Source organism: Ursus arctos, unplaced genomic scaffold (genome assembly GCF_023065955.2).
Source record: "Ursus arctos isolate Adak ecotype North America unplaced genomic scaffold, UrsArc2.0 scaffold_8, whole genome shotgun sequence".
Classification (NCBI taxonomy): domain Eukaryota; kingdom Metazoa; phylum Chordata; class Mammalia; order Carnivora; family Ursidae; genus Ursus; species Ursus arctos.
The window spans coordinates 11,139,134-11,154,536 of NW_026623100.1; the positions used below are offsets into that span (position 1 = coordinate 11,139,134).

At 39.9% G+C, this 15,403-nt stretch overlaps 1 protein-coding gene across 12 annotated transcripts in view; it reads right to left on the bottom strand.

Annotated features, from left to right (window-relative positions):
* Nucleotides 1–15,403, bottom strand: part of VWA3B (von Willebrand factor A domain containing 3B) — a 215,316-nt gene that overhangs the window by 45,931 nt on the left and 153,982 nt on the right. For all 12 annotated transcript variants that reach the window (XR_007190847.2, XR_006408145.3, XR_006408143.3 and 9 more), the window contains 2 exons: nt 6,816–6,934; nt 1,863–1,913 (listed from right to left, as the gene is read on the bottom strand). Coding sequence is in view for 9 of the 12 variants with exons in the window: in XM_044378496.3 (XP_044234431.2) it covers nt 1,863–1,913; nt 6,816–6,934 (170 nt within the window). In the remaining 3 variants the exon portion in view is untranslated. The remainder of the gene's footprint in view (nt 1–1,862; nt 1,914–6,815; nt 6,935–15,403) is intronic.

The following is a 15,403-nucleotide window of genomic DNA, read 5'->3' on the forward strand; positions in this document are numbered from 1 at the left end:
ACAATCCAAAAAGGAAATTAGGACATCAATCCCCTTTACAATAGCATCAAGGAGAATAAAGTACTTAGGAATAAACTTAACCAAGGATGTAAAAGACTTGTATACTGTAAACTATAAAACGTTGCTATAAAAAAAATTAAAAAGATACAAAAATAAATGAGAAAGACAACCTGTGTTCATGGATTAGAAGAGTTAATATTGTTAAAATATCCACAGTATCCAAAGTAATCTACAAATTCAAAGCAATCCCTGTCAAAATCTCAATGGCATGCTTTGCAGAAATAGTAAAAATCATCCTAATTTATGAAATCTCAAGGGACTCCAAATAGCCAAAACAATGTTGAAAAGAACAAAGTTGGAGGCCTCACATTTCCTGATTCCAGATCATATTACACAAACCTACAATAATCAAAAGGCTGTGGCACTGACATAGAGACAAACACGATCAGTGAAAGAGAATAAAGGGCTCAGAAATAAACTTCCATGTATATATATGGTCAAATGATCTTCATCAAAGGTGTCAAGACCTCGCCGTGGAGGAAAGAACAGTCTCTTCAATAAATGGTTCTGGGAAAACTGTATACCCACAAGCAAAAGAATGAAGTTGGACCCTTAACTTATACCATATATAAAAATTCACTCAAAACAAAATAGATTAAAGACCTTAACAAAAGACCAAAAACTGTAAGACTCCTAGAAGAAAATATAGCGAGAAAGCTTCATGACATTGGATTTGGTGATGCTTTCTTGGATATGACACCAGAAACACAGACACAAATGCAAACATAGACAAATGGGACTACATCAAACTTAAAAACAATGCATCAAAGGAAACTATCAAGAGAGTGTAAAGGCAACCTTTAGAGTGAGAGAAAGGTCCTGAAAAATCATCTATCTGATAAGTGGTTAAAATCCAGAATATATAAAGAACTCCTATATCTCAACAACAACAACAACAAAATAACCCAATTAAAAAATGAGTAAAGAACTTGAATAAACATTTCTCCAAAGAATATATATCTATGGCCAACAAGCATGGGAAAGGGTGTTTAACATTACTGATCATTAAGAAAAATGCAAATAAAACCACAAAGAGATATCATTTCATACCCACCAGGCCACCAGGATGGCTTTAGTTATTTAAAAAAAAAAAAAAAAAGTAAAATAAAATAAAAATAAAAATAAAATAAAGTAACAAGTGTTGGCTAGTATGTTGTTGGTAGGAATGTAAAATGGTGCAGTTGCTGTGAAAAAGTCTGGTGGTTCCTCAAAAAGTTAAACATAGAATTACTCTGTGGCTCAGCAAATCCACACCTAGATATGTTCCCAAGAGAAATGAAAACATATGTCCACACAGAAACTTCTACAGGAATGTATATGGCAGCATTGTTCTCAATAGCCCCAAGGTGGAAACAACCCAAATAGCCACCAAAGGAAGAGTGGATAAACAAGCTGGTGTCTACATACAATGGATCCCCACTGAGGCATAAAAAGGACACTAAGTATGCTACAATCTGGAAACATTAAGTTTTTACAAAAAAGAAGTAAAAGAAACCAGACACAAAGTGTCACATATTGTATGATTCCTTTCAAATGATATATCCAGAAGTGAAAATACACAGAGACAAAGAGCAGACTAGTGGTTACCAGAGGGGAAGAGAGGTGTGGGGAAGGATTACTTAATGGGTACGAGGTGTTTTTCCTAAGGTGACAAAGTTTTGAAATTAGAGGGAGGTGGTGGTTTGCACAACATTTTGAATAAATACCATAGAACTGTACACTTTAAAACAGTTAACTGCAGGTTATGTGAATTTCACCAAGATTTAAAAAAAAAAAAAAAAAGTGAAGAGAAACTGGCTTACTTTTCTTTTTCCTCTTGAGATAATGCTCGCCAAACAATTTTATTCAAGCGCCTGTTTAAAAAAAACACACAATAATTATTTAGTAGCAGTAATTCATTTCATAGCAAAAGGCTGAAATCAGGCTCAGAAGGGCACTGCGGGCAGAGCCCGAGACCCGGGACACCTGCCCTGGACCACGTCACTGCTGTTTGCTTAAAGAGATTAGATGTGAGTATCTGCCTCCCTCGGCATCACAGCAGAAACCTCATGGCTTTGTAGCAATCATGTTAAATATTAAAGGAGGAAACAGCTCTCAGCTCAATCAGGTAAAACCCAGACTAAGACATGGCAGTAAACAAAATGGTTGCCATTTTCTCTGCATGAAGTCTCTAAACACCCACTGATTTTTTTCCTATGGAAAAGTATAACTGTGCCCTAAGTTTAACTTCTATAGACATTCTTCTAGACCTGGATTTTCTGAGCAAAAGGGGTTAAGAGAGTCATAAATAATAGGATCAGGACACATTTTAGAGATCAACCAGCCTGACCTGCTTGTTTTCCAAACAAGGTCACTGAGCGGGGCAAGCAGATGAAGTGCTTTGCTCAGTCATCACAGCTTGGTGATGGTGGCAGTGCTGAAGCTTTCTGAAGCTCATCACTGAGCATGTTTGTGGAGAGAGGAAAGAAGGAGGCTGAAGCCAGTGGTTTCTATGGGGTCGTCTTGGCTCCTTTTCTTGTTAGGAATCAGTGTCGCTTCTTTTGGAGGTGCTGGCCCCATTCTGTTCCCCCGTTCTGTACTACTGCATCATTACCCAAAGCAGGCTTCCTGGAGTGCAGGGCACAGAACACTGGTTCCAGGGGGCTGGGAGCTGGGGTTCCACGGAAAACAAAACAAAACAAAAACCAAGCTTCAATAACGTGAGGTTGGAGAATACTGCCCCTCTCCAGGAGGCATTCTCTAACTACTGGACCCAGCATCAGCGGCACAGGGCTCTGAGAACACTTTGGGTGGTGTTACCCTGCCTGACTTCCCTTCCTGCGCCTGGTGAGACCGTGGGAAGGGGGTCTGGCACCCAGTGAAGAACGTAGACTCTGGAGCCAGACTGCCTGGGTCCAAAGCTCAGTTGGCTTCTCCTCTTATTAGCTGTGAGACTTTGGGCCAGCAGCCAGCTTCTCTGTAGAATGTGGATAATAATGGTACCTCCCTCCTAGAGTTGCCATGAGGGATCGACGAGCCAGTGTGTACCCAGCACACAGAACCTGTCTGACATGGGTAAATGTTCTGTACGTGACACAAAGGATCGGGAAGCAGGCAATGAGCCAGCTTAGTGCTTCGGTCTCACCCGGATGCTTTGAGTTCCTTGGGGCCTATTTGGAAATTGGGTTTTTTTTTGTTTTTGTTTTTTTTTTAATTCTGTGGTTCATGTATCGATAAGCAGGGCTTCTAAGACTTGTTTAAAGGATTCATAGGACGCATTTTTGGCTTGTGTGTATATGTTTCTCTGAAAACAAAAACAAAAATACAACTTCATTTAAAAATCCCCTTAAAACTAAACCTTGAAAGTGGAGGCAGTATAGTAGGGAGGCTGGGAGTGAGGACAAGGGCTTTGGAGCCACATGGCTCTGGGTTCAAATCTCAGTGCCTCTACTTTGCTGCTGTGTGATCCTGTGTTACATAACTTTTTGAAACTCTGTTTTCTTATCACTGAAACAAGGATAACACCACCTACCTTGGTGCTGGGAGGACTGCGATGTACATATAAAGTGACCAGAAATAACTCAGTGTTTACTCCCTCCAGGTTCTGGAGATGGGCGAGGTTGGGTAACTGAGAAGCCCTTAGCAAATGTGGGTCCAATATGCTAGCACACACCGCTAATTTTAATTCAATCCTTGAGAAAATACTTTTCTAAGAGCACACTTACATAACCTCTGTCATTCCCCCTATTTTCCATCTATACTGAAATACTTCAAAGCATAAGGGCAGAACAAGTGCGGTGGGTGTGAACTGAGGGCAGCTGAGAGTGTCAATCCTGGCTCCACTGACAGGCCAGGTGACGGTGGGAAAGCCACGAAGGGTGTGGGATGAGGGCCGTCCCTGTGGGATGCCGAGAGGGTATGGGTCATGAGGCTGGCCCACCCCTTGGTTCAGGGATTTTACTAACCATAGTTGGCCTCTTCTTTTTGTTTTAGGAGAATGAAATTTGCTTGAGGGGTTGCCTTCATGAGCTCTCCATACCTCTAGTTGACAAATCTACTTGTGCCGAGAATTACCAGAATTTGCAAAGCAACTTGTAACTAACGATGCTTCAGAAATCTAAACAGCAGGCAGAGCATTTCGGAAATCATAGGCAGAGGTTACTAAGGATGGCCCCATAGCCACGTTAGAACTGATGCTTCTCCTGGGGGCTACAACCTTGATCTTACCCTCAAAATTAAAATAAGCTTCAGAAAAATGACCTCAGAAGCCAGCCGGCTCTGGCAACCCTCACTCAAAGTTCATACTCAGACACACAAAGCCAAAATTGCTATCTCAATTCACACAGTATTGAAACAGAAGGACTCCCACACACAGCCAGTAAGTGTGACCAACATAGCTAGTTTATGTCACTATTTTGGCCAAAGGGCTGTGAGCTTCCCAATTGTCTGGTCATCGTTAACCATATAAATTCAGGCTTATATCTGCCTTACTTGTGATGGGAAACTCCTTAGAAATGTTATACTGGGGACGGAGCGGGAGTAAACTGAGTTTCATTAATTACTTTTCATAGTGTGTATATCTTCAGAAAGGTGGAGCAAGATGGAGAAGGGAATTACGATTTATGCCGACAAAATCCTTATATACTGCTGAATGCAAAAGACCAGGAAGTTTTGTTCTGTATAATACTGTTAATATTATTGAATAATAATACTAAATATTGATTTAATATAAATATCACAATATATATTAATTCAATGATATTGAATTTTAAATAATATTAATCATGTTAAAATTAATGTTACTATTAATAATAGCAACATGCATTTCTCTAGGGGTCCCAAAAGGCTTTTCCAGATTCACCTGTTGGAAGTAAGAAGTGGGCCAAATCACTTACTATGTCTGTATTTTAGTTTTGCTATTAGGGAAGGAGGGATCCCTGTCTTTGGAAAGGGAGAAGGTTAATGTGGGGGGAAGAGCTGTGTGACCATTATACTCTATGTACTTATGGTTATTTTAGGAGCAGCAGATTCAGGGAATGAAAGGGGTAGGTAATTAACATTAATTGTTCTTTATCTATAATTTACATAACCCTCATAACTGCCTTTGAGATAGATTTTGTAAATAAGGAATCTGAACCTTGCAACTGTTACGTGACCTGCAAAGTAGATGTCAGAGTTAAAAATGAAACCCAGGATTGGGACCTCAAAGCCCTAGCTTGTGGCCCTGCACCAGGCTTTCACAAACCAGGTAATTCTAGAACTCAAATATTTGACTGAGTCAAGCAAATTCAATTATAATATGAATGATATACTTTGAATAACTGAATTTGATGAATTTTAATAACTACATGTGAATTAGATCAGATTCAAATTAAATTCCAATAGTCAAATACAAACATAGCAACGCCTGCTAGGGAGAGGAGACAAGGGAGAGAGCAAGGCTGCCAAGCTCCAGCCCTTGGAAGCTGATGTCCCTGCAGGGGAGAGACAGGCCTGTGCAGAAGCTGTGAGCCCTCTGAGGGCCACAGGCAGGGTGGGTGGTGGAGTGACTGGGGAAAGGCCTTTTTGAGGAGGGCCACTGGAGCTGAGGCAAGACAGGAATGAAAGAGGACAGCTGGAGGACAGGAAGAGGGGCAGCATTGCTGGGAGGCACGGGAAGGCCTGCCTGGCGCAGACAGAGAGACAGAGCAGAGGGGCAGTCTCCGTGCGCAGATGGGGGGAAACCTACAGAGCAAAACCTCAGGCCCACAGACAAGAGCGAGCCTTGGCATAGTTCACTATGTCTGCAAGAGAAAGGAAGGGCAGACAAGGACTCAGAGAAGTCCTGAGGAGCCTGGAGGCAGCTGAAGGAGCTCATGTAAGCCTCCATTCTTAGGTGAGGGCCAGAGAAGGCTCCGCTGAAAGGAGATTTACAGAGGCCTGTGATGGCCACTGTGGGGAAAGGCCAGCCTCTGGTCCGGACTGTGCACCCCACGTGGCATGAGTCAGGCTCTGTTCTTCTTTCAAACATGCACTAGACACACTGCAAAATGATAACAGACCAGCATATGCTGCCTAGGACACATCGTTAACGTTCGTGTACTTCATTTCACTCCTCCCACCCACCTGGTGGTAGGTGAAAACCCAGTTACACAGCTTCCAGAACCAAGGAAACGCTTGCCCGGAGAAGCAGCGCATGCTGCAAGTTTAAGTGCTAGGCACAGAGGCTTAATAAAGTGCCGGGAGTGGGGCGGGGAGGGGAACACAGAGCTAGGCCAAGGGTGCGACCAGGCTTCTGCCCTTGTGAAAAGAGACCCCCGTCTCAGCACTAACACAGTGACTAAGAGTATAACTTTCACTGGAGCCAACTTGATCATCCTCCTGATCTTGGGAAAAATGGCTTATGTAGTAAGAGACCCTTATATTGTCTCCATCATCTCATTATTGTGGAGTTTCATTAGTCACTCTACAAAATCTTAGGTGCTGAAATGATCGAATTCACTCTGCTTGAGGGAAAGCCTTAAGGATCTCAGGGAAACATGAGATTTCCGTAGATTCTGGAGAGGGAAGGCGGTTCCTTTAAAATTCTGTCGGACTTCCTCACATCGCGTACTTCATGCAGGGCCTGGCACACAGGAAGCCCCTCTGTTTGTGGCTGTTACTGCTGATACTCCTTCTGGCCAATCACTAAGTAGCTGCTCCAGGTAAAGGGGAAAAAAAAATCTAAGCTAAAACAAGAGAAAACAAGCCCAAACAAATTCCACAGCCAGTTAAGAGCAGCCAGGAATAATACTCACTTTTCATAGCTCTTAATGGCCTGTTCCACTTTTTGCTTGTAGATATTGAGCTTGACTCCTTGGGGATTAATTAATGTCATCTTGTTGGTGTCGCTGCACACGTGTGCCAGAGGGAACACCTACACAGCGAAACCGAAGGAAGGTGTCATTTGATAGGTTAACATGTGCGTTGAAAATGGATCTACAGAGCCATACAGCATGTTTTTCTGACTATAAAACCGATGTAACTACAGAAAAATGAGAGAATACAGATAATCACAAAGAAAAAAAATAAGAATCCGAGATATCATTGCTAATCTTTTTCTTCCAATTTTAAAACTACGTGTTTAAATTGCCACCATGCACACACACAAAACAACAGCTTCAGGAAACTCTAGTCAGAATCAAGTATCATCTTCATAAGCCCCTGTCAAATTGATGGGAGCGGGCAATTTTTAAGTAAAAGGATCGCCTCATTGCTACTCTGTAAATTACTACTTGGGTTAAACATTCTCCTCATACGTTTATTTCACATTTTATTTTCTCTTGAAAATATCTGATTATATTTAACATCTTTGGACTATTTTATTTTCCTTGTCAATTTGTAAGAGATTCTTATAAATGTCCAACAAAGAAGCTTCAGTGATCACATTCTGTAAGAACAGCAGACTACCAGAAAGAGAGGGCTCTTTTTTTAGTCTTTCTGTTTGCACCTGGTGCTTATTTTTGGCTTTGGGTATGCCTATGATTCCATGCCATCTTCTTAATACCTATAATATTATATACTTACCTCTTTGCACGTTACCTCTCTCTCCCTGGTAGAATGTAAGCTCCATCAGAGCATTCCCATTACCTAGAACATTGGCTGTGCCCTCAACAAATATTTGTTGGTAAATGAATAAACATATATTCATAAAAAAGTATACTCCATATCTTTATAGTTAAACAAAAAAGAAAAGTCTAACTAACAGAATGCCAAGCTATAATATTGCTTCAAAATTGTATAAGAGTCCAACCATAAGCAGCATGTAGGCATTTTGAAAATGTGGAGAATTGCTTTTGAAAAGTAAATTTTTACTTTCAATCGAGATGATATAGGTCATGCTTTTATCTTCCCTCTTATATGCAAAATTATACAAAAATTGTATTGTTGTTGCTTAAGAAAAAAAATTCAGAGAACGGAAAGGGGGAAGGAAAGAAAAAAGGTCAGATGCATGGCCGATAAATTTCTAGATAGAAAAGTTGAATGGAACTGGGAACAAGTGAGCAGGGCTGAAGTTGTGGACTTGCTGACTCTGTGTCTAAGGACAGCAGGGGCGCGGGAGCACAACTCCCGGAGAGCAAGTGGGACTATGGGTGTTTGTGAGCTGAGGGCCCCAGTCAGGCTCAGGGCCTGAAGCCAGTGCTGGTCTGAGGGTCTCTCACCCCTAGCAGAAGGTTCTGCCAAGTGAGAGAGGACACCAATGTAGCCTCACCACCAAGAACTATACCAAGCCACCCTCTGAATCTATCACATTCCAGTACCACCGAGGAACAAGAGCTCTAAATGTCAGTGAGGGGGGACACAGGGGGATGGATTTAGACAACGGCAAAAACAGAAGGAGAAAGAAAAATACAGATTAAAAAAATCCTGTTAATCTATACTAAAATTACAAAATATACAATGGAAAAAATGCAAAAATGACGGCTGAGAAAATCAACAATGAGAATGTCAATTCACTTGAGAAGAAATTAATCTTATGAGCCATCTAACAGCGATTAATAGTAATTATAATTAAAATTAATTATGATTAGGTTGTTCAAAGAAGTAACAGTTATGTAAAAGTACAAAAACATACAGAAGTGCCATAAGAAGAAATGGACAGGAAAAAGAGCACTTTAAGTAATAAAACCTATCTTGGAAGAAAAGGACATTGAAATGGATGGTTACGTATATTAATTTTGTAATTTAAATATCAAGACCAAAACAAACAAGAAAATAGGCAAAGATTCAGAAAACTTAAGAGAAAGAAATGAAGAGGCTGTGAAATTGAACCTCACGACTTGTCAGACACAGGGGTTCAGCATGTGGCTTCTGGAGCAACCTTTGTCAAAGGGAAGGGGCCAGAACAGTAGGTTAAAAGGTGAGTCGACTGGGCTTTGAACACTGAATGAAGCTTGCCATAATGGGGGGAAAAAAAAACAACCACAACTCTCAAAATAGAGCTACATATTACAAAAACTTTCAGAGGAAAAAGAAATCAATCTCTACAAAATCAAAGACCTTTACATTTTTTTCACCCCTGGAAAAAATACCTCCTTAGAAGTCTATAAATAGCTCTCCAAGTTTGCCAACATATGGCCCAAATGCAAATCAACACCATAAAGTATTTAGCAAGATGATAACATTTATATTAATGTTCTACTTCCCTCTTTTGTGGTTTTGGATCTCACGCCTTGCGTGGCCATCATGTACTTCAGTGTGGTAGCAGTTCAAATTTGCCTCTGTGCACCCTCTCTCATTCCTTTCTGCATGCAGATTTAGGGAAAGACAAAGTCATACTCCACACCTTCAGTCTGTGGTCTTAGTTTTTACAACATGGTGGTCACATAGAGGTCCCATAGGATATTCTCTTTATGATGTCAAATGTAGTGTGACTATGAGGTCGTAAGGGGCATTCTGATAGGACGTGAGGGATCAGAACCATGGCCGCCCAGCTTCTGCAAGGAAGTATGTGGGGAGAAGGGTGCAGTTAATGAAGAAACAGCTCTGTTTGAAAGGGAATAAAACCTGATCATATCTCCTTTGAAAATGATTTACTTATTACCTCTCATACTGAAAATCAAGAGACCCTCTTGGACAATATTTGACAACAAAAAAAAGAGCCTCAAGCTACTACCTACTTCAATTCTCTTGAGATTAACCTGAAAGAAGCCTTACCAAATTGATATTAATAATCACACTCTCTGGAAAAGATTTCAACTATGAGAAAGAGTGGGAAGGGGAGAGAGAGAGGAAGGGGGGAATGAGGGAGAGAGAGAGACAGCAAGAAAGAGAGAGAGAAAGGGAGTCATCGACCACAAAGAAAGAAGACATTGCTAGAATTCATGGACAGCTAATTTGGCTTGATTCTGTTAGGATTTTTCCCACTGTTCCCACCAACAATGTAAGAGGGATGCCCTTTCTCCACATCCTCTCCAACATTTGTTGTTTCCTGCCTTGTCAATTTTTGCCATTCCAACTGGCATAAGGTGGTATCTCAATGTGGTTTTGGTTTGAATTTCCCTGATGGCTAATGATTTTGAACATTTTTTCATGTGTCTCTTAGCCATTTGTATGTCATCATTGGAAAAGTGTCTGTTCATATCTTCTGCCCATTCTTTGATTTATTTGTTTCTCGTGTATTGAGTTTGAGAAGGTCTTTGTAGATCTTGGATACCAGTCTTTCATCTGTAGTGTCATTTGCAAATATCTTCTCCCATTCCGTGGGCTGCCTCTTAGTTTTTTTGACTGTTTCCTTGGCTGTGCAGAAGGTTTTTATCTTGATGAAGTCCCACAAGTTCATTTTATCTTTTGTTTCTCTTGCCTTTGGAGATGTGTAATGAAAAAGGTTGCCGTGGCCGATGCCAAAGAGGTTGCAGCCTATGTTCTCCTCTAGGATTTTGATGGATTCCTGTCTCACATCGAGGTCTTTCATCCATTTGGAGTTTATCTTTGTGTATGGTGTGAGAGAGTGGTCAAGTTTCATTCTTTCTATGTAGCTCTCCAATTTTCACAGCACCATTTATTGAAGAGACTGTCTTTTTTCCACCAGATGTTTTTTCCTGCTTTATTAAAGATTAGTTGCCCAAAGAGCCGAGGGTCCATTTCTGGGTTCTCTATTCTGTTCCACTGGTCTATGTGTCTGTTTTTTTGCCAGTACCATGCTGTCTTTGTGATCACAGCTTTGTAGTATAGCTTGAAATCTGGCAATGTGATGCCCCCAGCTTTGTTTTTCCTTTTCAACAATTCCTTGGCGATTCGGGGCCTTTTCTGGTTCCACACAAATTTGTTGGTGGGAATGCAAGTTGGCACAGCCACTTTGGAAAACAGTGTGGAGGTCCCTTAAAAAGTTAAAAATTGAGCTACCCTATGATCCAAACTTGCACTACTGGGTATTTACCCCAAAGATACAGACGTAGTGAAGAGAAGGGCCATATGCACCCCAACGTTCATAGCAGCATTGTCCACAATAGCTAAATCGTGGAAGGAGCCAAGATGCCCTTCAACATATGACTGGATTAAGAAGATGTCGTTCATACATACAATGGAATATTACTCAGTCATCAAGAAGAACCATTTCTCAACATTTGCTGCAACATAGACGGGACTGGAGGAGATAATGCTAAGTGAAATAAGTCAAGCAGAGAAAGACAATTATCATATGGTTTCACTCATTTATGGAACATAAGAACTAGGAAAATTGGTAGGAGAAGGAAGGGAAGAAGAAAGGGGGGGTAAACAGAAGGGGGAATGAAGCATGAGAGACTATGGACTCTGGGAAACAAAGTGAGGGCTTCAGAGGGGAGGGGGGTGGGGGAATGGGATAGGCTGGTGATGGGTATTAAGGAGGGCACGTATTGCATGGTGCACTGGGTGTTATACGCAACTAATGAATCATGGAACTTTACATCAAAAACTAGGGATGTACTGTATGGTGACTAACATAAGATAATAAAAAATATTATTAAAAAAAGAATTTTTCCCACTGTTAGACCCATAAGCAACCACTGTATTTAAGAATAGTTTTGTCAATAACGGTAATAGTGTTGATCCTTTACTCTATGCCAAGCATTAAGCACTCTACATATTTTCTCACTCAGTCCCTATATTGATATATACATTGAATTGCAGGTTTTGTTATATGGCTTTTCTTTCTACTGAACTCTGCTGTTCTTTATTCCTTAAAAAAAAAACTACTAGTTTTCTAGCATAATACTTGCACAAGGTAACCATTTATTGAATATTTGAAAGACTAGAACTATATATAAATTAAAATAATGGTTAAGGCTCAAAAAATGTTTATCTACATTGTAAAACATAATGAAGTTTGGATTTCACCAAATTTGAATTCTTGGTAATTGAGGCATGGGATGAATGTAACTTTGCTATTTTTTAAGGGGCATTTGCTAGAAATATGAATAAAGTGACACAACAATATTTTGAGACATTTAGCTTATATAAGAAAACTATTCCAAAACAATAAAAGAAGAGAAAATTAAAATGAAATATCATTTTCACATAGCAATTGGCAAAGGTTTTTTTTTATGTACTTCTCTTAAGTGGTAACAAAGATGTAGGTAAATAGGTATTGTTAAAATTCCAAGTAAACGGTGCATTAATGGGGGGAATAATTAAATAAGTTGCAATAGTTCATATTATTGAATATGAACAGTTAAAAATTCATCCAAATATGGTCATTACACAGGAATATGTTCATAACATATGCTAAATGAAGGAAACAGAAACAGAAATGTCCGCACAGGTATTAGTTGTTAAAGTCATACTACAGGTAGAATTCCTCCTGACCACATTCTGTGTTTATCAGCAGTGCCACGTTTTGAAAATGAGAAAACAGTATGAAACTGGTGTTTATATATTTATTGTTCAACCCTGGCTGAATTCACCAATTTCACTTTTTTCAACTTAATCAGCTCTTCCGAAAAATATCCCTGAGCTTGCTGCCAGATTGGCCAAGGAGATGTCTGACGGGATGTGCGTAATGAAAACGCCAGAGCTGCACACATCCTGCCTGGGTAACTCTGAACACAGATGTGGTGGTTTTATGGACAGTGCAGATGCATAAAGTGCTGAGTGCAGAAGCTTAAATGTCTGCTTTCAAACGGGAACATCTCCAGTCTCCGAAGAACAAATGAAAGCAGGACCACAGAATTAACTGGCAAAGGAGGGGTGTGTCAACAAGATCATTCATAAACCCAAGAAAATACGTTTCTTACTAGAGGGTAGATTATGTCCCACATTTTTCATATAAACTTTTGGAAAATAAAAGGTTGTTCTTTTCAATTTAGTGAACATTTTAATTGGCATAGTAGATAAACATCTGTTGACCTGGAACAATGTTCACTGTAGACTGCTGAGTAAAAATGAAGGCATAAAACTGTATATTCAGTTTGACTTCATTTTGGTAAAACAAAGACAAAGAACAAAGGATACATATGTAGCAAAATGTCTGGTCAGACAATCACCAAATGATTCATCAGTGGTGGAATTAGGACTCTACTGTTTCTTTTTCACTTATCTGTATTTCTTAATTTTTATACACAGTGAATATATATAGTTTTTGTAATAACTGTCCTTTTAAATTTTTAATTAAGATAAGCCTTTCTATCAATACATAATTTCATTATATTCAACGCTACTGTATATGACAGCAACAAGACGCCTGTCCTTAACAGCATCCCTCACCTCTTTGCACCCAACTTCCTTGTCAGCTAGACAAGATGAACAGCAACGTCACTAAGTTGCTCTAACTTTTAGATATGATACTTTGATGATATCAAATATTTTGCTCAAAGCCCAGTAATGAGGGCTCATCATGTGCTGTATTAATGGGATGGTGCCATGGCCTGTCAGAAGTAAATGACAGAGCTAGTGTGTAAGCCCAGTGTATCTGACCATGGAGTTATGTGCCTAATGAACCCAGATTAGGGCAAAGCAGAAAGTCTTGATGGGATGTTGTTAAAGAACATCATGATGTTGATGATGATGTGAACTTTCCAGTGATACAGATTAATGTTCCTGAATTATTCACTTTTCTTCAAAGCAATTGTCAATAAAGAGCTCTGAATTCCAGATTCATCAAATAACTAAAACAATTTTATCCTGTATATGACTTGGCGATGAATTAATCTTTTTGAAAGAGCTAAGGTAAAATTATCTGGTCCATTTGAAACCAAAAGGGCCAGTTAGCATCTTGTAATGAAGAGTTGCTAGGGCAACCTCTCTGCTCAATACTTCATTTCCAAGGTGACAGATTTGATGCTGGTCTGGGAAACATTGAAAACCAAAACAGCATTGTGTTCCAGAAGAAGAAAGAGCCCATACATAAGTCATGAATGAAACAAAGAGCTGGGGACAAAGCCAAACACTGCTTTACAATTCAGCCCAGACAGATGTGGCTGGGCACATAGGAGTAAGAGTTAATTAAAATTCTCAGTAAAGTGGGTTAAGATTCAGGTTTCCTTTTCAGCTCCATTCTACTTTTGTGTCTACTTTTTCATAAAACATGAGGTCCAAATCTCAAAAAGCTATACATCCCACTAAGGAGGATTATTTTCAGGTTACTGTCTTTCTATTCTTTCCATTTCTAAGTGAGGGTCTCTTCCAGTCAGAGAAAATGTTAAGGAATAAAAGATACAAGCATGCTTTGAGAGTGAAATTGTAATTTACTGCAGTATATTTCCATTATCGTCATGATTCGTGCTCTTACTATCAATAATGGAGGAAGGGAAGCATGCTGGATGGCGTGATAACTACTCACAGGACTGTGATGAGAATTTACATGGTCATAAAAAGCACCAAGCACAAGTGCCAATGGTGGAATGCAATTGAAAAATGTTGATCCTCATCCCTTGGCTTTGCTCTCTAGAGTCAGAAGACTAGAATGTTCTTCTAAAGAACAGGACCCTCACTACTCTTCCAGTTTTTTCTTCTTGAAATTACTCCACATTTTTCTCTCTCTCAGCCCCACATAGTTTGGTCCTATCTACCTGACTTTGAAAATAACATTGGATCCACTCCCATTGTTGCCACCTGGGTCAGAGTCACCCAGGCCTTGCCTCCTGACTGACTCTCACCTTCTCAGCCTCAAACCTCTCCAACTATTCCGCACATTGCAGCTGAAGCCCAAACTTGATCTTCTGCTAAAAACACTTTGCTTCTCCTCAGGATGACATTCCAATTTCTTAACCACGGCCCTTCCTTTACTAGTGCTAACACCTTCCTCCAGTCACACCAAACATACTTTAGAATGACAAACTTTCTTGGACCCTTGAACTCCCCCACCTGCTGCTTAGGACATCCCTTCCCTCTCCTCACCTCATAACTCCTTTTCTGCCCCTGGGTCTGAACTCTCACAGTCAAGTGTGAAGCCTTCTTTGACGACTAAAACTGGCTTAGGGACCTCTCCTGCATCTTCACTCTGCACCTCCCACTTGTCACATTTAACCAGGACTTATTTTAATTGCTATTTCCTCCATGAGATGGTAAACTGTGTTTGGGTAGAAACATTGGTTGTCTTATTTGGCTGTGCTCTAGAGATTAGCGCAGGGCCTGCATACAGTAGGCATGTAATATTTGTTGAATATTTTAAAAATAAAAGCCAATATTTATTGAATGCCTGCTGAGTACGGACTGTTATATGCATTACCTCTTTTAATCCCATAACAATCTCAGAGTAGGTATATTATTATTATATAAATTACTATGTTCACTTCTTCAGAATATGAACCAGTGAGGAGAGGACAGGTTGAATAAGACAGGTTGCATACAATTTTCAGGGTTTTCAAAGCATTTCTACACTTGTAGAACAAATGCTTATCAACGAATATTTATATATAGAGTTCCTCTT